This window comes from Mustelus asterias, chromosome 1 (genome assembly GCF_964213995.1).
Source record: "Mustelus asterias chromosome 1, sMusAst1.hap1.1, whole genome shotgun sequence".
Taxonomy (NCBI): Eukaryota; Metazoa; Chordata; class Chondrichthyes; order Carcharhiniformes; family Triakidae; genus Mustelus; species Mustelus asterias.
In genome coordinates this window covers 62,483,202-62,506,263 of record NC_135801.1, presented here as the reverse complement: position 1 = coordinate 62,506,263, position 23,062 = coordinate 62,483,202, and the positions used below count along the sequence as shown (strand labels likewise).

Here is a 23,062-nt window from a genome sequence, read left to right as displayed (position 1 = left end):
AATTGCCCTTAGAACTTTGTAATTGAGGCATCTTCTTTGATAGAATAAAAGATTTAACATGCCTACCTGTACATGTTTCAATAGCTGCTTTCAGCTCCCTCCTGTCTTTTCTCAATTGTGCCAGCCGGGTACGTAGAATTTCTTTCTGCTTTTTCATCTCTTCCTCCTTTGATTGTAATCTTTTTGCATCGGCCTCCACACGGTTCTTACCGTACTTATACTGATCAGCATCTGTAAATTAATTCCAAAGCATTTTTACATCTCTATTTTTGAAGATGCAAAGTAGTGGCGCCTGAAACATCCCTCCAAATGATACCAACTCCAATAATTTGTAAGAGCCCTGGTTAGAAATGAGTCATTGATCAAAGTCACTATCTCACACAAACATGAACACCACCTGGACACAACATTTGTTATAGCTCCATCATATGATGTTACACTTAAAAAATATATAAAATGGTTGTTTTAAGGGTAGAACATGCAAAAATAACAGTTTGATTGGTCAAAACAGCAACTAAACTTTGACTTAAGCAATAACTAATTTCTCAAAAAATGTTGAACTATTGCACAAGGTGAGTGGAGGGGATAAATAAAGTTCTGGATATCTGTAAGAAACAGTGTGCGAAATTATATGTATATTATTTGATATTGGCCACACCTTAAAGATGTGGCTGTTCAAACCCCATCACCACTCCCAGCTCAAACACAGAATTTGGCGCTCAGCCAAATTTCCATTCACTGCAGCGGGACTGGAGAATCCCAGCTGCGGGAGGGATTGGAGAATCCAGCCCATGGTATACAGTATCAGACACACTGGACCAGACCCTGCTGGAAAAATAACGATGAGTTTACAGCACATACCATTGTTAATGTATGAAAAAAGATAGTAATTTATGGCAATGAAGAGATACAATACGAGTTGTGAACCTTGGCACAGGTTGGCACTGCCAGGTTTGCACCATGCCCATGCCAACCTGCCACGCAGAGGATGTCGGCAATGGCCATTGCGGGCGAGGGGGAAGGTGGTGGTGGATGAGGGTGCCAGCTTAACCTGTGGGAGAGGAGGATTGGGTGAGCAGGGGAGAGAAGGTGGGAAAGGACTGATTATTGGAGGGGCGGGGGGGGCTGTGGAGATAGGTCCGATGTGATTGGTAGGGGGGTGGTTTAGAGGAGTGCCGACTCCGATCGGAGGTGGACAAGGGCTCCTGAAACCTCCGTGGTGGGCTGAGGGGGAGGTTTACTCAGGTTCTGATCAGGGCACCCTTTAATGATGGCACCCTGATCTCAGTGCAGACGGGTTTTGCCGGCATGTTGAGGCCCCCCCCCCCCACCCCGAATAACATTCTCCCTTAGCGCAGAGTGTCATAGGATCTGGAGAGAAAACCAACTGATTTCCCGAGAAACATACCAGTTTTTTCGTTAGAAACAACACTCCGCCATTTTTTGGGAAAATTTCCACCCACAGTATCTATCATCTGCAGCAACTTGCTAAGGCTTCTTCATCAGTACCTCCCAAACCCATAACCTCTAGCATCTAGAAGGACAATGCAACAAATGCATGGGAACACTACCAGCTGCAAGGTCCCCTCCATGCCACACACCATCCTGACTTGTAACTATAATCGCCATTCCTTCACTATCGCTCGGTCAAAATGTGTGAACTCCCTTCCTAACAGAACTGTGGGTGTTCCCACAATGGTTCTAGGCAGTGGTTCACCACCACTTTCGAGGGCAATTAGAGATGTTATGAATGATGCCTAGCCAGCAATGAATAAATATTTTTAAAATTCAACAAGATCATGATTAATCTGCACCTAAACCTCATTTAGCTGCCTTTGCACCACACTCCTCGACACCCTTACCTGAGAAAAATATAACTGAAGACTTCAAAGCCCCAATTGTCTTTGCATTCTCAGCTTTTTGGGAAGGGAACGCCAGGGATGGAATTCACCTCTCTGGAATTGACTCCCGTGGCAGGGGCGGGAATGTGGAGTGTTTCCTGCAGCGAAGCCCAGCAGGAAACCATGTCATATCTTCCAACCCCGACCTCATTAACTATGCAACCAGTGTTTCGCGCTGTATTCTGTGGTGGGAGAGGCCTGATGGCACATTGTCCACTGTCATATCCGGGCACCATATTGAAAAGCTGCCCAAAATCACTGATCCATTATTAAATAAAGAAGATGGACCTCCTGAAAATTAAGGTGCATCTCTAGGAACACTCTGAGGCTGGAAGTTGGACCTCCATGATGACACAGAATTTGGAACCTCCACTTGTAGATGCGCCACCCCATCCATTGGTGTGGCATTCCAGAATCTAGGGTTGCTGGCGGCTTCCATCCCAAATTCCAGAGGTTTTACAGATGCACCATTGAAAGCATCCATTCTAATGCATCACAGCTTGGTATAGCTCCTGCTCTGACCAAGACCGCAAGAAACTACAAAGGGTTGTGAATGAAGCCCAGTCCATCATGCAAACCAGCCTCCCATCCATTGACTCTGTCTACACTTCCCACTGCCTCCAAAAAGCAGCCAGCATAATTAAGGATCCAACGTACCCCAGACATATTCCCTTCCACTTTCTTCTGTTGGGAAAAAAATACAAAAGTCTGAGATCATGTACCAACCAACTAAAGATGGTTAGGCCAAAGAATATGAGGAACTATCATAGAATTCCTACACTGCAGAAGGAAGCCATTTGACCCATTGAGTCTGAAAAATTTGAAAGGCCCATCCCCACCCCTGCCCTATTCCTGTAACCCGACACATTTACTATGGCTAATCCACCTAATCTACACATCTTTGGACACTAAGAGCCAATTTTGTATGGCCAATCCACTTAACCTGCACATCTTTGGACAGTGGGAGGAAACCAGAGTACCTGAAGGAAACCCACACAGATGTGGGGAGAATGTGCAAACTCCACACAACCTGTTGCCCAAAGCCAGAATTGAGTCTGGGTCACTGACACTTGGAGGCAGCAGTGCTAATCACTGTGCCACCCCATCACTCCTGCAGTGATTACCTGGATCTGAGATGACTGAGCTTCAACAACCACAATCATCTTCCTTTGTTCCAGGTATGACTCCAACTAGTGGAGAGCTTTCCCCCTGATTCCCACTGACCTCAATTTTGCTAGAGTTCCTTTATGCCATACCCCAGTCCAATGTTGCCTTGATGCCAAGGGCAGTCACTCTCAGCTCTTGAGTTCAGCTCTTTTGCCCACATTTGAATTAAAGATGTAATGAGGTCAGGAGCTGAGTAACCCTGGCAGAACCCAAACTGAGCATCAGTGAGCAAGTTATTGCTGAGTAAGTGCCACTTGATAGCACTATCAATGACACCTTCTATCACATTGCTGATGGCCGAGAGCAGACTGATGGCTCAGTAATTCACTGTCCTGCTTTCTCTAGATAGGACAGTTACTTTTCCACATTGCCGGCAAAATCTCATTATTGTAGCTCTTGTTGAGCAGCTTGACTATGGATGTGGCTAGTTGGGGGGCACAGGTCTTCAATACTTTTGCTGGAATGTTGTTAGGGTCCTTACCCAATGTAATTCCCAGTGCCTTCAGCCACTTCTTGCTATCAAGTGGAGTGAATCAAACTGGCTGAAGATTGGCATCTGTGATGCTGGGGATCTCAGGAGGAGGCCAAGATGGATCATCCCTCAGCACTTCTGGTTGATAACTGTTGCAAAAGCTTCAGTTTTGTCTTTTCCACATGTCACATCCTGCCGATTGGAATACATCCCCTTTATTCCTACACTCTTCTTGCAGTTTCTGAACCAAAGCAACACAATCCTGTTGAAAGTGCTTGTGTGTTGCTGCTGCAGGAGAACATGACTTGAGGCTATGTTCCATGTGGTCGTACAAGTTGCTAACATTCGCTGGTTCAGTTTACACATAAAGAATGACAGTTTAAGCAAGGTACTAGAGAATGCCTTGTTGACCAGCGAGTTGTTGAGGTGAAAGAGGATGGGGAAAATATTTACAGGCAATATTATGGAAAAATTCACAAGAAAACTGCTAGTCTTCAGGTTTCAAGGACAGGAACTACACAATTTAACAGTAATTTTCTTTGGTGTTAAATATTTTCTGTAAATTCATACTGTGGAAATAAGCACAGTGATCAGCTCAAGTCTCTAGAATGTTTCTAAATCATTATCAAGCAGCACATCTTTCAGAACAGGTAATAACACTAGCCTGCTTGATTTTTATTTGGTTATGTACAATATGATATTGGGTAAAATCTGAAGGACTTACTCGATGCAGTGCGTTTAACATTTGCCACTGGATTTACTTTCTTCATTTGACTGCTTCCAGCTTTCTGCTTTGTTGTCATACCATTTACTACTGTTGGCATCTTCTTTCCTTTTGCCTAGTTTAGCAAGAAAATAAATATTTGTAAGTAAATATCTGATAATGCTCCCTAGGATTTCTTCGTCTTTGATTTTTTTTTATTTAGCATTGCCAAAGATATACCCCAAATATCCTTAAAAGTACAACACCCCACCAACTGACTGAGTTCATTATAAAGTAGGTGCAGTGATTTAAAACACTAACAAGTGACACATCATGTTAACGGTCAGGTGCAGTTCATGTTGTTATGGGGACATGCTGAGTGCACACCAAGAGATTCCCTATGTAAGGTGAAGGGGAATTGGGAAGAGAAGAGGAGGCAAAATCTCATGCACTTCCTGGCGAGCGACTGGCAGAACCCATCAATGTTTGAGGTCTCAGAGCACATTATCTTTCTCATACTTGGTTAGAGCTGCACGTCAGGAAAGGAAATAGAGCAATACCAAAAAAAAACCATTGAATAAAATCGTAGCTTCAGTAATGGTAACCATGAAGCAATTGGTATGTCCAACAAAATCCAACTGGTTCACTAATGTTCTTCAAGGAAAAAAGGCTGCTATCCTTACTTCTTTTAATCTGACCTTTGGTTTTCTAATTAGGAAACTGAATTTCTGAACATTGCTTCACAAATTTCAGGTTCAAAGTAATGACCTTTTTCTTCCACTACGGTGTGCACTCAGAAAATTAAACTGATGTGCAAACAAGGTGCACAAGATCACTAAAACCTGACTGTTAGCTAAGTCTGTTATTGATATGCTAACAAAAACTTGTGAAGGGTGCACATTCTCTGCCCTTAATCTTTAATATAAACATCTGCTATTGGAGGACCATCAACTCAATGAAAGGCACTCTTTGCTCTGCTTGAAACTTGTATTTCAGCGTAAAGAGCTCATGATGACCAAATGTTGAGATCGGCAGATTCAAGGGTTCAGGATTCTGTGCTGAGGGAAGCACTAAAGCTTGGGGTAGTGGCTGCAAAGGCACACTGGGAAAAAGCCTCAGTCCAAGGGCCTTCCGCTATAATATACAGAGGAGGCTATGTGTTTGACATGGAATAAATACTGTGAACATGAGCTAGATGTAATGAAGCACCTCAGAGTGCCATGTGTGTTGAAAGAAACCTATTTTGTTTCAGCTTTATGAAAAAGTCAATTTTGAACTGCCATGTATTCTACTTCCATAAATCCTATGAATAATGTACATTTTTGGTAATGTCATAATATTTGGTCACACTTGTGTGTCAACATTTACTGCAACAAGTAGTTTTGTCAATAAAGTCACCACAGTCCCGGATGACCATAGGCTGCTCTCCACTTTGAGGGGGAGAGCTGACTGGTGACTGAGGATCACCACATCTCAGGCTAGGGGCATGGTTGAGAAGACAAACCTTCATGAATAACCTCAGCCGGTACAGGAATTGAACCCATGCTGTTGGCATTGCTCCGCATCACAAACCAGCCATTCGGCCAACTGAGCTAACCGACCCCTCCTGACAACATTGTCAACAGCTCCTCCAGGTTTGGCAATGTATTATTGAGTGGATTAAATTCTAGTACCTGATTTACTGTTAACTTATGCAGCCATCTAACTTCATAATAGGAATAGTCCAATTACTTTGTTCTCAGACCCCAGTTTTTGCAGTTCCTAACCTACTTTCCTTCTTGAAACACAATGTACTAGACGAGACCAGCAGAATATTCCTCTGAACACATGCATTAACCTTGTATCCTCAAATTGGTTTGCCGGTTTCACTCAACTTGTCAATCATGCCAACTAGCGATGTAAATTTCACTTCCACATGAAAAAGCTCATTCCAAATTAACTGAAGTGCTGTTAACCAGTTGCTTACTAACAAGGCTGGTTTTTCATGCTATTACACAACCTAATCACAGCCAGTCGTCCCCCCGTAATTGCTGGGAACTGTTTCCAGTTATGGTCTTATGTTGCAAAGTCGTGCTCCTGCCCATTGATCAGGCAGTCAGTGTGGTGGGTCTTGGTACAAGACTCTTCATTCTTTTATCTAAATTAGGTTTTGCTGTCAAAAGCAACAGGGTATTTATGTTTCTAACCTTTGTGTTTATCACCTGCTATGAAGCTCACACACACCCTCTGCATTTTTCCATTAACATTGGAGCCCATAAATTTATGAATATATCACAGGTCTAATTATAGAGATGATCACCTTGACACTGCACATGTGTAGTAAAGATCAAATAGAATTTTCAGTCTATCGAGTCCAAGATCGGAAACGAACGGAACTAATGGTTGGAGCAGGGAGCAGAATATTAAGGTGGACGTGAAGATAAATTCAACAGGGATGGAGATGAAGATAGGAAAGGGAAGGAAAAGTGAAAGAAAATGAGAGCTGAAGAAAGGGTGAGGTTGACAGCGAAGAAAAAGCCAGGAAGGAGAAGACAATAGCAGGAAAGTGGTCAGAGGAGAGAGAGAGAGAGAAAAAGGGTAAAAAGAGGAGAGAAAAGGAATACTGAGATGGGGAAATTCAGATCAGCAAGAGTAGCGATATTCAGACATGGGACAACCAGCCAGAGGAAGAAATACACACCTAATGGGGCCAGGATGGGTCAGATGGATGGGACGTACATTTCGGCAGATACTGTGAAAGGGGAAATGAAGTTGAGTAGGTGTGATGTGGGCTGAACTGCAGTCATTGGGTTAGATGGGGGATAGGATTCACATGGAGTGGGTGGCTTGGAATCTTGGAATAGGAAATGCAGTCAGTGGTGAGTGTGGGGGGTGTGAGGTGGGCAGGGAGGGAGGAGGTCAAAATCTTGCTCAGTGGGAGAGGTGGGCCTGTATTTAAACATACAACTTAGTTTGACTGGCGGGGCTGGGGGGGGGCGGGGGGGGGCGCTGGGGGGAGAGAGAGAGAGAGAAGTGGGGGGGAGCATGGGGTTGTGTCTATTGCTTAATGAATGAACTCTGTGGGTGGGATTTTCAGCTGTGCTCACCCCAAGACTAGAAAATCCCACCCAAGGTCAACGGACCTTTGCATGGTCCTGTCCCACCTGCTACGATTCTTGTGGCAGGCGGGGCGGGAAAATTCCACCCTGTTTGTTTGCCTGTAACTGTTTATCTCCAGCATCAGAAATCCAGTGTTTTCTGCCTTCTGTATTTTTCCATTGAGCTTCAGTTTTTTTCAATGTTGAGAATGGAGGAGAGGGTTGGGGTTGGGAGTTTAATTCCCTTTTCCTCTAATGCCAAGACTTTCATCTGAAGGGCTGTCACTTGGATTTTCTGTGCTGTTGTGTAACATTGTTCTGGTATCATTGTGATTGTTTGGCTAGTGTTGGTAATGCTAGCCTTGATCTTGAATACTCTTCCTCTTGTGTAAGCAGAAAGCTACAGGACAAAATACTTGGATAATGTCTTCAACACATCAACGCAGATAATCAGTGGTTCACTGAAATCAACATGTGTACATTGGCTCACAGTCCTGTTTAACATCCTTGACCTGTGCCAGAAGGCATAGGCACCGAAACAATTTGCTCACATTGAAGTCAACCCAAAACTCCCAATAATGAAGACCTTCAGAATCAACTGAATAAGTGACTCAAATTACGCTAACCTTTCTGGAACGTTATGAACGCTTTGAGCAATGCAGCTATTGACAAAAATGACGAGTGACACAAGCTGTGGGCTGGCACTAACTTTATCGTTAACAAAGATCTGACAACAGCAGTGCCTCCAGAGTTTGACTTCCCTCAAACAAAAATGGTTTACACTCAACAAGGTCTACACTCGCCAGGCAAGGACATCACACCTCACCCACAAACTGAAATTTCAAGGAGCCCAATATGTGATGGTGTTCACCACATTGTGAAGGAACGCAGCCTATGAAAATCTGCAATACAAATCAAAGCAATCCACCCAGTAACATGCAGGGCTATGGACGTCCAACTTGGAGTTAGACTTGTAACGCTGCAAGATGTCATACGCAAGAAGAAGAGGAGATTGGTAATGGGGAAGATCTGACTTTAATTCTGCCCATCCAGCAGGAAGAGGTCAGAAGAATTAAAATAGCTGCAATGACCTTGCCAATGCATTCTTGCTCTGTTATATCTCCTGGGACGTGTATCTAGGCAGGCCAGATTCTTGCCTAAATCAGCTGAGAGCCTTATTACTTTCTACAAATCTGATTATATGACATAAATAGGATCCCACGGCAAGCGTGTGTAAGAACTTAGTGGATGCATGCACCATAAAGGAATAGTGCTCATTGGGACACTGTGCTTTGATCTTGAACAATATGCCTTGGTTAAGGATATTGTTGTCTTTTGTGCAATCATTACTATTACCTCTCAGATATTACTACAGAGGCCCAGTTTGTTTTTGTGGCTGGAGGAGTATTCCTGTTTTTATGGCTCCCCAATCCTTAATAAAACTTTCTGGACTCCTCTTCAGCTGGACTGCCAGCTGATATTGTGCAAGGTGTGTAAGACACATGCTCCACCTAGTTCAGTCATCAAATGCTCGATACAAAGAGCTTGCATGTTTAAGGGGTGCACCGAGTCAGGCAGGGTTCCTGGCCATCCAGCAGTTGGGGGGGTTGGAGAAGTGGGTGTGTGGTGTTGTACAAGGTGGTCTATGGCAAGCATAGAAGGTCTCTGGGCCTGTCTGGAGGGTCTTCCTACCCCAACCCTGGCTTGCCAGTGGGTGCCCTGCTCCGGGCATCTAAGTCAGCCCCCAAGAGTGCTGGAGCATGGAAGCCAACTGGAAAATCCCAATCAACCTCTTTCCCACCTATACAAAAATGGCCTGGAGGGAGGATGGAGCCAGGAGACTGACACACTGGGTAGTGAGGCTAATTTTCATCCACACCCACCGCCGACCCTAGCCCTGGGTGGGGCTGAAAATTCAGCCCACTATTTCCTATTTACACAGTGCTATTGTCTCATTTTCACAGATAGAAAGCCTCACAGTCTTCCTTGACTTGCCTCTCCCATTTTACAGGGATTGCTTTCTAACCATAATATACGTCTTGAGGTCTTTATTTCTGGAATGTGTACTGCCTTTTCTAACGGCTTGTTGCAGGTGGGATGATGTGGTTTTACTGAATGTAGCTTTCTCTGCCCATATTACCATTACTAAAATGAACTTCCCCAATAGCTGAATTCAACCTGCAACCACAGACGCTGAAGAATGTTTTGATTGGTAACAGGAGACTGCTCACAGGTATTGAAGGAGGTTAAATGTTTTTATTTAAAGATCCATTTTGACCACAGGATGCTTTGCCAGAAGTCAACAAGACTTCCCACAACCTTCCTCACAAGGGCATTCCTTCTTAATAGTTTCTGCTGCTGCTGTGTGGCTTACACCCAACTGCCAACCACACAAATACTGCTTGTGTGGCTTTGCTTTCTGGTCTGGACATTGTTATCAGGACTGCCTGGCGCCCCGCGAAACTGAAAGAAATGTATTCTTCCTCATCAGTTCACTCTCTGCTCACTGCAATCTTTCTGATCGGCCAGACTGATGTAAAACTGGCTGCATCAGGGCCAGATGAAGCAATTTACAGTGAACACTTTCACACAAAGGCTGGAGGCTGTCACACATGGCAATTTGACGATAGCCTGGGACATGTTGCAGCTATGAACCCGTTTCTATGGGGTGACACTGATATAATCCCGAGTCAGATTCTACCTTCTGCGTCTTGCAGGAGTGTTCAGTAGCTGATGGCACAGAGTCACGTTCAGCATTTCCCAATATGTGTAAAGGTCTATGTCAGAGATGCTGGCCTCCTAATGACCAGATGGCACTGACATTTGGTTTTCTCACCCAAAATGACACTTGGGGACCGATATTGAGCCCACGCTCGCCGCCTGCGGGAATGGCGGCGGGGGCTCAGGATTTGGTGAAACCCCGGAAGTCGCGGATCTCGCCAGCGAGATTGTGACTTCTGATTTTCGCCACCCCTCACCGGTGACGTAATCAGGTTCACGCCCATAATGGGCATAAACATAATTTACTTTCATTTTAATATATTTAAACATAATTAAAAATCCCCCCCATCAGATATTGACTCCCTGCCGTATATTCATACCGTGCCAACGTGACGTCACATCAGCGCAGTTTAGAGCAGGTTCACCCAGTCGTGGACCTATCATACGGATCCCCCCAGGGTAAAAGCGAGTAAAGACCCCAGGGGAGACAGATACTGCCTGGCACTGGCCCGGCACAGTCTGGCACTGCCAGGTTAGAATCATGCCAACTTGGCAGTGCCAACCTGTGCCAGGGCGGATTCCAGTGGAAGTCTCACGCGGGGGACAGGGGAAGATCCATTAATTTGTGGTGGTAGGTGGGAGCAGACATGGGAACTGGGGGTGCCGGCAATGGCCATTTAGGGAGTGGGTGGATGCCAGCATTGAGTGTGTGGGTAGGGGGGGTTGGGGCGAAAGGGTCTGATGTTCAGGGGGAAGGGTGGCTGGGTCCGGCTCCGGTCAACTCGGGGGAGGAATGCTGAGGCAGTGGAGGAGGCTCTAAGACCTACGTGGTGGGCTGGGGGTGAGGTCATTGTTTGTTCTGATCTTTAAACATAGCGCCCGATCTCAGTGCAGCCAGGCTTTGCTGCTGTTTTGAGGCCCTGCCCCTGACTCAACAACGTGACACACGTCTACCTGCTTTTTTATGGTGGCGCGTGATAAGGTCTGGAAAGAAACGTGTCGTTTTCTCTGGAGAGAAATACATCATTTTTCTCACCAGAACCAATACCCTTAGTCAGTTTTGGGAAAATTCCACACAGTTATGACTACATGAAGACATGCAGTCATATGGTGCCTGACTCAGAAATTTCACTGTTAAATATTGTCACAATATCCAGTCATGGGGAATGATATATCTGCAGCACCAGATGATGTTTTTCCTCTTCCTGGGAGGTTGTCCTTTGACAGCATTGTGCTAGATGCAGCCACCATGATGTGTCAATCTTCCACATTCTGCCATCTGCTTTAGACTCTGATAACAGCCAAATGGCCACCTATCATCAGAACATATTATATGCAGATACTGGATAGGATATTCTTTTCAAGTGTCATGAATGCTAATGTCCATGAATAAAATGTGGCATTTGGACTTTCCCATAAATGACATTTCCACCAGGAAAGGGACCATTTTAACTCAAGATGGGAATCAGGGGTGCGGGCCCTGAGTAGGCAAGTAGTCAGGTCTCCCAGAGCATATGGCCTGGATGGTTTAACTTCCAAGTTGTATTTCCATGCTCCAACTTGGAGTCAGTGGGAATGATGTCACCATTGGCAGGCAGCCTTTAAGGTTTGCTGGTTAGGCTGTTCTACATCCATACCAATGGGCAGAGTGTACACAGCATATGCTCCATCCATCGGCACCTCCAAACTGTTTTAGGGTTCTATGTCCATTATAGGGCCAAAAATTGTGTATTATAAACAGGCTCCAGCTTAAAATAAATGGGTACCCACTCTGTCCGTCTGAAGACTCCAGACAAAATAGTAGTAGGTGCCTGTGAGTGGAAACAGGACATTAGGTTTAACCCCATGATTTTCAGAGTGTCACCACTTTGTTCCTGCTCAATGGAGGCCATAAACATCAACACACACTTCTTCCAATGTGGGAGTCAGAGAAAAAACTGCTGCTGATAATGAAAGAAAAAGAATTGAGCCAGTGACCCAGAGTAAGACCTCATATAAAGCAAAGTGGGTGGGGAGAGATTGTACAACTAATAATGACATACATTGCATGAAAGTCTTAAAAAGGACAACATCCCTGCGATTTATGTCTTCCTACAGTTGACAGAAAACCTTTGTTGTAGGTGGTTGGTGAACAAATGCCAGACATTGGTGTAGTGTTGCTAGAAATCCAGCAGATGGCTATCTTTGCTTTACTTCTACTTCAGAATAGATTTCTGTAACAAATTGAATCAGTTTCCAATTCACAAAAAGGCATATGGCAACATACCGTGTAACTAGAGATTATTCAAAGTAGTTGCTTCATTCTGGAAACTGAACCATAAAATCCCAAGAGCAATGACGTTGGAACGATATGAATTGCCAGTTCCTGAAAGAGCTTCTAAAGTTCTATAAAACTTTAAAATGAGGGTAAATGCTATAGCAAACCATTTTCTTAACATCTAAAATGCTAATTGATGGGGAGATTGAGGAGACCTCCTGCTTGTCTGCTGTAAATTCAGTAGAAGAGTCATGTAACTACCAGATGACCAGTATAATTGCCCTTTATCCTGTATTTCCAGGGATCCCTCAGTTCCTTTGTCCACGTTATGATGAACAAACAAAAGAAGTTTCTCTGAAATTTACCTCCAAAGTTTTTAGTGCCGCTAACAATGCAATCAAGCTGAAAATGCCTATTTAAAAAGTAGGGTGGTTAATACTTACTCTACCTGGAAAAGGGACACTTAGCTGTTTCTGGAGATGTAAAAACATAAGAATTCCACATGTAATCATATAATTGGTGGATTACAGAAGTACCTGTGAGGTTGTTTTGACTGTTCCCTTTTCTGCAGCAGAGGTGTTAGTTTTATTAGTCATAGACCGCGTGGAAGACAGAGGTGAAGAAGCATGAGTTTTGTTATTTTTAGAGGACAGTTTCTCAGTGGATAGCCTACTCTGGACCCCAAGTGGTTGCGATTTGCGAGCAATTGGTTTTGGTGGTGGAACGTTGTCATACAGGTCAGTACTGTCACCGTGAACCTCCTCATACCAGAGCGTATTAGCGTTAGTAGTGAATACCTCTGGTTCCTGTGATATACAATACAGAACAAGCTTCAGCTGTTAGAAGCAATAACATGCAGATTAAATGCAACATCAACCAATTGGCGAAAAGATGAATATAGCCAAAGTACTAAGTGCATAAAGAACCAGGCTCATGTCGTTTCTGCAGCTTATACCCTATTAGTATAATTCATGAAACTATTTCTTTGTTATTCATGCCTTAAATTATGAGATAAAATGTAACATTTAAATTGCCCGCTAGTGTCACGAGGATTTGCTTGGGTAAATGCATGGGGTTATGGGGATAGGGACTGGGTGGGATTGTGGTTGGTGCAGACTCAATGGGCCAAATGGCCTCCTTCTGCACTGTAGGATTCTATGATTCGATGATATTATCAAAATAAAGTTTGGCACAATTCCAGCTATGCAATCAATGTTGGAATTAATTTGCAGAAACATAATGGTTAAAACCTATTTGATTCAGTGCTGAAGAAAATCCTGGGGTAATATTTAAATTTAGATTAATCAGACTCAAATAATGTTTTTTTAAGAATGTATAAAGACCACTGCACTGGAGAAGAATGTTCATTGCACAAATGTCAAAGTAATATTTCCTCCTCCCTGAAGTCACAGCACAAAATAACAAATATAACTCAGAACCACTGTACTAACAACACCCAAGTTTTATAGACATTGTCAAAAGTTGATTCTGAATGCTGCTGTGCCATCTCCAAGAATAACTGAAGCATAAAATGCCGAAGAGCTATATGACACTATCAACCAGTGTGAAGCTTAAAATACTCCACGGTTGGCATTCAATTTGGATGGTTCACACAGAGCCATTAAGTTTATGGGATCTAAATTGTTCATAATGATTACAATATACAACTGTAAGGCCACCTTTCATGCTCTCGATAGTTGTACCAACTATTTTGCTGATCTTTGTAATCACGAAATGGTGGTGGACTTTCCAGCACATTCACTTATTTGCCCATATTATCGCAGTTTTGACATGTATTTATAATTAACCAATGTTGCTCTCAAAGTTTATGGTATGACTGAACTCGTTGTTGAGATTAGTGGCAAACTATGGCCTGAATTTTCACGCGGAGAGGCTGTCTGTTATAGCTTTAATGGTTGCAGAGGCACAAACCCAGAAGCCCCGACCTGGAACCAAACCCCATCATTTTCACAAGGGGTGAATGGAGGCCAGTTTATTTTGCACGTCAATGGTTCATTTGCACAGGCAGGTGCACATGTAGCTGCCTTCAATCAGACCCAATTTTGGCTAGTGGGCTTTTTGAAATATAACTTGACCTATCAAAGGAAGTCTGAAGTTAGCGGAGTTCTTTGGGGTGGTAGGATACCCTTTAAAGAGGTAGGGTAGCATTTGGAACAATCCATCAACACCTATGGGAGAGGTATGTGCCCTTTGGGATTGTTGAAATGAGACATGAATGTGCATAAAAAGTGGATAAACTCAGTGGAACTATCAAGCTCATTAGAGCTCTCAAGACAGCAGTGAAAAAAGTTATCAAGGGAGCTGTCAAGGCTCTTTGGAACTGTCAAGCTGTCAAGAGATTTAAATCTTCTCGCCTTTAAATTTAAAAAAGCAGTCTGCTGGTTAAAAAAAATCAGTGTTTGCAATTTCATTCTGTTTGTTGACATAAGCCTGAGGGTTACCATTATAGGATTTGTGCTGCATGACTGATTATACTACATAGGATTAGCACAGTGGGGTGCATTTCAGTTCATTGTCTGGTTCACAGCTCCAAGTGTTTAAATCCTTTGATGTGCAGCTGTGAAATACAAATGCTTGTTTTGATTTGGGATTAAGAAGTTGATCGAATTTAAATGTCCTGAATGTTTTTTCTAAATCAGAATTTTTTTTAAAGAATGAATCATCACACTTAGAACTTTACTTAATTTCCTCTCAACATGAGTCCTGAAGTCTACCCATCGTCGATACTGGATGAGTTGGCATGGGGAGAGCAAGGGAAGAGGGTGGGGAGCATGGGTTGTCAAAAGTTAGCACTAAATTGGCATAGGAGCTATAAAGGGCCGCGAGTGTTCATGAAGCCGGGAATTCTATTGATTCTGTGCTTCCAAATTGGGAGCAAAGTTCAGGTCTATATTTTCTTTTAAATTAAAAATTAAGATTGAAGTCAAACCTTTGCAAAAATTATCCACTTTTCAGGGATTTCTCTATTCTTTCATGAGATGTGAGTATCGTTTATTATGCCATCATTTATTGTCCATCCATAATAGCCCTCGAGAAGGTGGTGGTAAGTCCCCTTCTTGAACCTATACATTCCATGTGATGTAGTTATACCCATGGGAAGGGATTTCCAAGATTCTGACCCAGCAACAGTGAAGGAACTGCACTATAGTTCTAAATCAGAATAGTGTAAGACTTGGAGCAGAATTTACAGGTAGTTGTCTTCCCATGCCTCTGTTGCCCTTGTTCTTCTGGATAGTAGAGGTCATAGGTTAGGAAGGGGCCTAGGTGAGTTGCTGTGGTTCATCTTGTAGGTGGTACATACAGCTGCCATTGTGCATCGGTGGTGGAGGGAGTGAATGTTGAAGGTGTGGAAATTAAGCAGACTGTTTTTTTCTTGGATGGTGTCAAGTTTCTTGAGTGCTGTTGGAGCTCCACTCATCCAGGCAAGTGGAGAATATCCCATCACACTTCTAACTTGTGTCTTGTAAATGGTTGAAAGACTTTGGTAAGTCAGGAGATGAGTTACATAAATTGAATCTTTACATAAAGCAAATTGCAAGACTTTTTCCTACCAAACTATTTAAGCTCTGCTAGGTTAATGACAATCCCTTGAATCTAAGAGGACAAAGTTGTAACCACATTATTGAACTTCTGCCATTTTCCAATGTCAATGCATTTCTCCTGACAGGGCTGATTCCTTACTGACATTTTTATACAAAAGACTGCTATTCAAATGCCTTACTGTTCCATTTAGGCAAGGTACATCATCATAATGAAGAGAGATTCCACGAGGACATGCATATCCATTCGGCATGGTGCCACCATATCTATTTGGAGATATTGACCGTCTGTGTAATAAACTAAAAAAGAAAAACAAAGAATAATCAATGATGAATATTGTGATGAATATGAGTGGTCATTTTAAGATACTCCTTGGATTGCTCCTTGGAATCAGCCAAAGAAGTTGCTGGCAGGTGCAACTCAGCACTTACACTGCGGGATCACTCTTACCCTGAGTATCGATAAGTAATGTTTTGTCTGTTGATGGTGGACATCCATTGTACTAAGTATGGCAGAGAAGGAAGATAAGTGACTTTCCTTCACTGTTCTACCAATGCTTCTGTGAACTGAGCTAGGAAGTAGATGAATGTAGATTGGGACAATTCTCAATCCACATTTCCCTACTGCACAGAGTCTTGCCCGCACTCCCAATGATATTGTTAAATTGAGAACTCATTATGTGAGGAATCACTGATGGAAATCAACATCTGACTACACACTGATGGCTTGTATATTTCTGCTCCAGTGTGTAATATTGCACTGTCAAGTATAGTACATTTACACAGCTGATACAATACTTGCTGCATGCAGTACCTTGTTAATTCCTTGTTATATGTGTGCTGCATTCTGCAAAGTCTAAAATCAGTAAAAATTCTAAATAATATTTGTTTTAATCAGTTCAGTCTTAAATTCAAACAGTTATTTGCTTTGCTAATGGCTATTGTGTTTTGTACTTGCCTGTGCAAAATAATTTGTAACTAATAGATTGCAATGCTTGCGAGATATCTATAGAATCATGATGTGGAGATGCCACCATTAGACTGGGGTGGGCACAGTAAGAAGTCTCAAAACATCAGGTGTCCACTCACCTGATGAAGGAGCAGCGCTCCGAAAACTCGCGATTCCTAATAAACCTGTTGGACTTTAACCTGGTGTTGTGAGACTTCTTCCTATAGAATCATAGCAGTGAAGGAGGCCAGTTGTCCCATTGTGCTGGTGTCAGCTCTTTGTAACAGCTATTTAATTAGTTCCACTCTTATCCCATAGTCCAGCAATCTTTTTCCATTTCAAGTATCCAATTCTCATTTAAGTTACTTGTGAATCTGGGTCAACCATCCTTTTGGGCATGCATTTCAGATCATGATAACTTGCTACCAAAAAAGTTCTCATCTCCCTTCTGGTTCTTTCGCCAATTGTCTTAAATCTGCGTCCTCTGATTACCAACTCATTGCCAGATTCTCTTAGCTTGCTATGTCAAAACCCCTCAATATTTTAAACGCCAGTGTTAACTTGTTCTAAGAAGAAAAATCCCAGTTTCTCTTGTCTCTTCACACAACTGAAGCCTTTCATCCCTGGTACAAATCTGGTAAATCTCTGCTATACTGTCTCCAAGGGTTCTCTCGAACTTAGCATAGAGCAGTGCATGGCTGCTTCGTACAAGTACCTCGTACTCCCATCACCATTTTGTGCAATTGAATGCATTATTCACACAAATATTTGAAACAGATCCATCAACAGCAGTGTCATGAAAAATCGGGAACCCATTAAGTTGTATCAAAAAATATGTCCAAAATTACAAAATAATTAATATCTCTGTTCTAGTTCCTTTATATATTTTATCAAGGTCAATTTTCTATGACTAAGATAAATTCTTACTTGAAGCACTGTTTTGCTGTCTGTATAACACTTGAAGTTGTTTCTACATCAATGTAATCATAGTGTAAGGCTGCTGGGTCTGTGGAAGAACCAGTTTCGGATAGTAAAATGCCTAGCCATCTTCCCAGCTCCTCTCCTGATGAGGTCTGCAGAAATAAAATGTTCAACACTTAGTGGTAGCTTATCAATACAGGCATGATCAGTGTAAACCATTATACTGTACAAACAAAAACACATTTCTAATTCTATATTTATAGATCAATCTGAGAATGCATTTCATTAATACCTTGAGTATTGTTTAGTATTTGCAGCTTTTAAAGTATACAGACTTTCTGTAGTAGCATATCTATAGAAATAATTCTAAGTAAATTGACAACTTCAAAGTTTTAAACAAAGGACAAGTTACATGATACTTGGGTTGATTGCATGGATCTAATTCTACAATAACTTGTAGATATTGCTATCAAATGGAAACAGCAATAATAACATTTTTATGTTGCGCCTTTAGTGTACTGAAAAGTCCCAAGGTGCTTCACAGGAGTATGACAAAACCAAGTGTGACACCGAGCTACATAAGGAGGTATTAGTTCAGTTGACAAAAAGCTTCGTCAAACAGATAGTTTTGAGAGGAAAGTGAGAAAGTGAGAGAGAGCGAGAGGAGAGTGCTGTAGGGAGTGAGTTCCAGAGCTGGGGGCCTAGGCAACCGATGGCATAGCCGTCAATGGTAGAACAATGGGGAAGTTGTGAGGTTGTGGTATGTTGTGGGAACGGACAAGTAATCCAGAGACTCAGGAAAATGCTCTGGGGACCTGGGTTCAAATCCCACCATGGATGGTGAAATTTGAATTCAATAATGAACTGGAATTAAAAGTCTAATGATCACTATGAAATGATTGTCATAAAAACCAATCTGGTTCATTTGTGTCCTTTAGGGAAGCAAATCTGTCATCCTTACCTGTTCTGGCTTATATGAGAGTCCAGGTCCACAGCAATGTGGTTGACTACTAAATGTCCTCAGGGATGGGTAATAAATGTTGGTTCAGCCAATGATGTCCACATCCCCAAAAAAATATGATTGGGAATGTACATGGGGCCACTGCTGGAGGAGCACAGGTGTCTTGGAGGCTTGTGGGATTGGAGGAGATTACGGAGATAGGGAGGGGCAAGGCCATGGAGGGTTTGGAAAACAAGGATAAAAATTTCAAAATCAAGACATTGTTTGACTAGGAGCCAATGTGAGCCCAAGCATGATAGGAGAACAGGACTTGGTGCAAGTTAAGACACAAACAGCAGGGTTTTGGATGACTTCAAGTTTAGAGGGTAGAATGCGGGAAACAGCCAGGGATGCACTGAAATAGTCGAGTCTAGACATAACAAAGGCATGGATGAGGGTTTCAGCAACAGAGAAGCTGAGACAGGGGCAAACTCAAGTGATGTTAAGGAGCTGGAAATAGGCAATCGGAGAGATGGCACAATTATGAGACTGGAGACTCATCTCAGGATTAAATGTGACACCAAAATTGTGAACAAAGAACAAAGAAAATTACAGCACAGGAACAGGCCCTACGGCCCTCCAAGCCTGCACCGACTATGCTGCCCGATTGAACTAAAACCCCCTACCCTTCTGGGGACCATATCCCTCTATTCCCATCCTGTTCATGTATTTGTCAAGATGCCCCTTAAAAGTCACTACCGTATCCGCTTCCAATACCTCCCCCGGCAACGAGTTCCAGGCACCCACTACTCTCTGTGTAAAAAATCTGCTCCGTACATCTCATTTAAACCTTGCCCCTCGCACCTTAAACCTATACCTGTAGGGTTAGAGCTTCGGGTTAGGCTTAGAGTTAGGGTTAGAATTAGGGTTAAGGTTAGGGTGAGAGTTAGAGTTATGGTGAGGGTTAGAGTTAAGATTAGAGTTAAGGTTAGACTTAGGGTTTGGGTTTGGGTTTGGGTTAGGTTTGGGTCAGGTTAGGATTGGTGTTAGTGTTCGGTTTAGGGTTAGAGATAGGGTTAAATTTTTGGGTTAGGGTTAGGGTTAGAGTTAGGGTTTGGGTTAGGTTTTCGGGTTGGAGTTAGACTTAGGGTTAGAGTAAGGGTTAGAATTAGGGTTAGAGTTAGGATTAGGGTTAGAGCTAAGGTTTGAGTTAGGGTTAGAGTTAAGGTTGGGGTTAGGTTTAGGGTTAGATTTATGGCTAGAGTTAGAGTTAAAGTTAGGTTTTCGGGTTAGGGTTAGAGTCAGGGTTAGGGTTAGCGTTAGGGTTAGATTTAGGTTTAGCATTAGGGTTAGAGTTAGAGCTCGGTTTAAGGTTAGGGTTAGGGTTAGAGTTAGAGTTAGGGTTAGGGTTAGGGTTAGGGTTAAGGATTAGGTTTAGGGTTAGAGTTAAAGTTAGGTTTTCGGGTTAGGGTTAGAGTCAGGGTTAGGATTTGGATTAGGGTTAGGGTTGGGTTGGCCTTCGGGTTAGAGCTAGGGTTATCGTTAGCATTAGGCTTAGGGTTAGGGTTAAAGAACAAAGAACAATACAGCACAAGAACAGGCCCTTCGGCCCTCCAGCCCGCGCCGCTCCCTGGTCCAAACTAGACCATTCTTTTGTATCCCTCCATTCCCATTCCGTTCATGTGGCTATCTGGATAAGTCTTAAACGTTCCCAGTGTGTCCGCCTCCACCACCTTGCCCGGCAGCGTATTCCAGGCCCCCACCACCCTCTGTGTGAAATACGTCCTTCTGATATCCGTGTTAAACCTCCCCCCCTCACCTTGAACCTATGACCCCTCGTGAACGTCACCACCAACCTGGGAAAAAGCTTCCCACCGTTCACCCTATCTATGCCTTTCATAATTTTATGCACCTCTATTAGGTCACCCCTCATCCTCCATCTTTCCAGTGAGAACAACCCCAGTTTACCCAATCTCTCCTCATAACTAAGCCCCTCCATACCAGGCAACATCCTGGTAAACCTCCTCTGCACTCTCTCTAAAGCCTCCACGTCCTTCTGGTAGTGTGGCGACCAGAACTGGGCGCAGAATTCCAAATGCGGCCGAACCAACATTATATACAACTGCAACATCAGACCCCAACTTTTATACTCTATGCCCCATCCTATAAAGGCAAGCATGCCATATGCCTTATTCACTACCTTCTCCACCTGTGACGTCACCTTCAAGGATCTGTGGACTTGCACACCCAGGTCCCTCTGCGTATCTACACCCTTTATGGTTCTGCCATTTATCGTATAGCTCTCCCCTACGTTCAGAGCCAGACATGTCTTGATCTCAGACTATTGCCAGGTTGGGGGATGGAGTATTTAGTGAATGGAGTTTAGAGCATGGACCAAAAACAATGGCTTCAATTTTATTTCTGCAGTGCACTTAATGTAGAAAAAGCTGTCAGAAAGCACATTACATTGTGGGGTTGGTTGGGGGGGGGGGGGGGGGGGGGGGGGCAGGGGGTTAAAAGTAAAAGCAAAATAAAGGAGCAGACACCAAATCATAGTATCAGAATTAGAAGAAATGACTGAAACAGGGTAATGTCTAAATCAGTAAGAGCAATGTCCTGAGAACTGAATCAGTGGAATCGAGTTTAGTAAGGGTACTAAAAGTGAGGGCTTTGGTCTGCCAGGTATCCAGTAGCTGAAGAAATGTTGACTTGTATATGACTTGATGTCAGATGGACAACCTTGAGAGAACAAGGAAAAGGCAGGGAGGTAGAACTTGGCTGCATGGAAACTGACAGGAAGGTGAAGAGGAGAAGGCGGAGGAGTTAGGGAGGGTAAAGAGGAGGTTGAGGAGACATTTATTATGAAAATAAACATAAATAATTGTTTTGGCATCCAGGAGAATCTTGGGAGTTGTATGAGAATTTGACAGAAGAGAGGGAGACACAGTTTTGCTCAACAGAATTGAGCACGTTCTGTCAGTGAATGTACATCAGTTGCAATTGCATTTGTAGCCCTTGGATTTAAGGGACAATATCTTGAAGATGGCAGGAATAAAATTGTTTTTCTTTGAAAATACTTACAGCGTTATCCACATTTTGATTTTATTCTTTGGTTCTGAAACAATGCTGCATTCTCTAGTTGAAAGGCCAAGGAGTAAACTGACCTTTAACAACAATCTAAGTTGTTTCACTAGCTAATTCTTATTACCCGCTTCCTGATCAGCTTTCCAATCTCCCCTGTTACAGGAAATCATAGGAGTTGGCAAATTAACTCTTTTCACTGTCCTTGAGGTGAGCTCAAAAGATCCCACGATGACCAGTCCCTCAGATTGGGTATTTTGTAGTTAGTCACATATCTACTTTCTGTTCCTTGACACAGATTGAAGAACTATTGCAACACAACAGACTTTCCCAATTATCTATCCAAGATTTCAGCTTAGTCAATCCCAGCTGCTGGATTTGAGCACACAATCTGGGCTTCACTGCAGTCCCGGCCTCCTTTAAACAGAAGTACCTCTTGAATCTCAGTCTTCTTTTAGGGATATTTATTACTGCTCTTTACAATGCTTCAAAATAATTTCATTATAACTGTCCTTGTGCATGAACTCCAGTCTCTCCCCACAAGATACTGGAAAAACTGGAGGTACTTTAAATTTCATCATGGGGCCTTTCAAGCCCTGCCTTGGCAGGACCCACATCTGCCACGGGGGATACAGGGAGCCAGCCAAAAGTCCAATGACTTTCAGCAGGACCGGAAAATCCCAGCAGCAGGCGGGACTAGAAAATCCCACCTTATATATGAATATTAAGTGAAGGGGATCATTTGCGGGGGAGGGGGGGGGGAGCTCTTTAATAATAAGATATATTTAAATGTATTACAATGAGGGTCTCTCACTTTTTGGGCGGAACCTCATTACATCATTGGCGAGGGGGCATGGAAAATCGGGAAACGCGATCTTGCTGGTGAAAATCGTGCTTCCCGATTCTCATGAGATTTTGCATACATGTCACTAACATGGGCTCAAAATCCCACTGCTTATAATTCATTTTTCAAGCTGTATGATCATTAAGGGTTAGGTGTTTGCATGCTTTGATTATTTGTTAACTTTTAGAACATTTTTGTTAATTGTCCAACTTTGTTCTTAGCATAGGGACCTTTGTAAGAATTACCTACAGAAAGCCTTGAAAACAGCAGCCATTTATTATAAATACTACTATATCCTTGTGAAAGCATTATGGAGGTCCATTCCAGAAATTTTGTTTAGCTCTATAACCATATGCCAATATGCCAAAGAAAGCATGGCATATGATATATTGCTTAATTCACTTCAGTCTCCAACTACAATCCTGCACGCACACATTGTAAAGTAAATATATTTCAGTTGTTGTGAATA

At 42.9% G+C, this 23,062-nt stretch overlaps 1 protein-coding gene across 2 annotated transcripts in view; it reads right to left on the bottom strand.

Annotated features, from left to right (window-relative positions):
* afap1 (actin filament associated protein 1) overlaps window positions 1–23,062 on the bottom strand; it is a 218,449-nt gene that overhangs the window by 12,429 nt on the left and 182,958 nt on the right. For both annotated transcript variants that reach the window (XM_078213248.1, XM_078213258.1), the window contains exons 11-14: window positions 17,735–17,880; window positions 16,041–16,158; window positions 4,265–4,379; window positions 67–231 (exon numbers count right to left, since the gene is read on the bottom strand). In XM_078213248.1, the coding sequence (XP_078069374.1) occupies window positions 67–231; window positions 4,265–4,379; window positions 16,041–16,158; window positions 17,735–17,880 (544 nt within the window). The remainder of the gene's footprint in view (window positions 1–66; window positions 232–4,264; window positions 4,380–16,040; window positions 16,159–17,734; window positions 17,881–23,062) is intronic.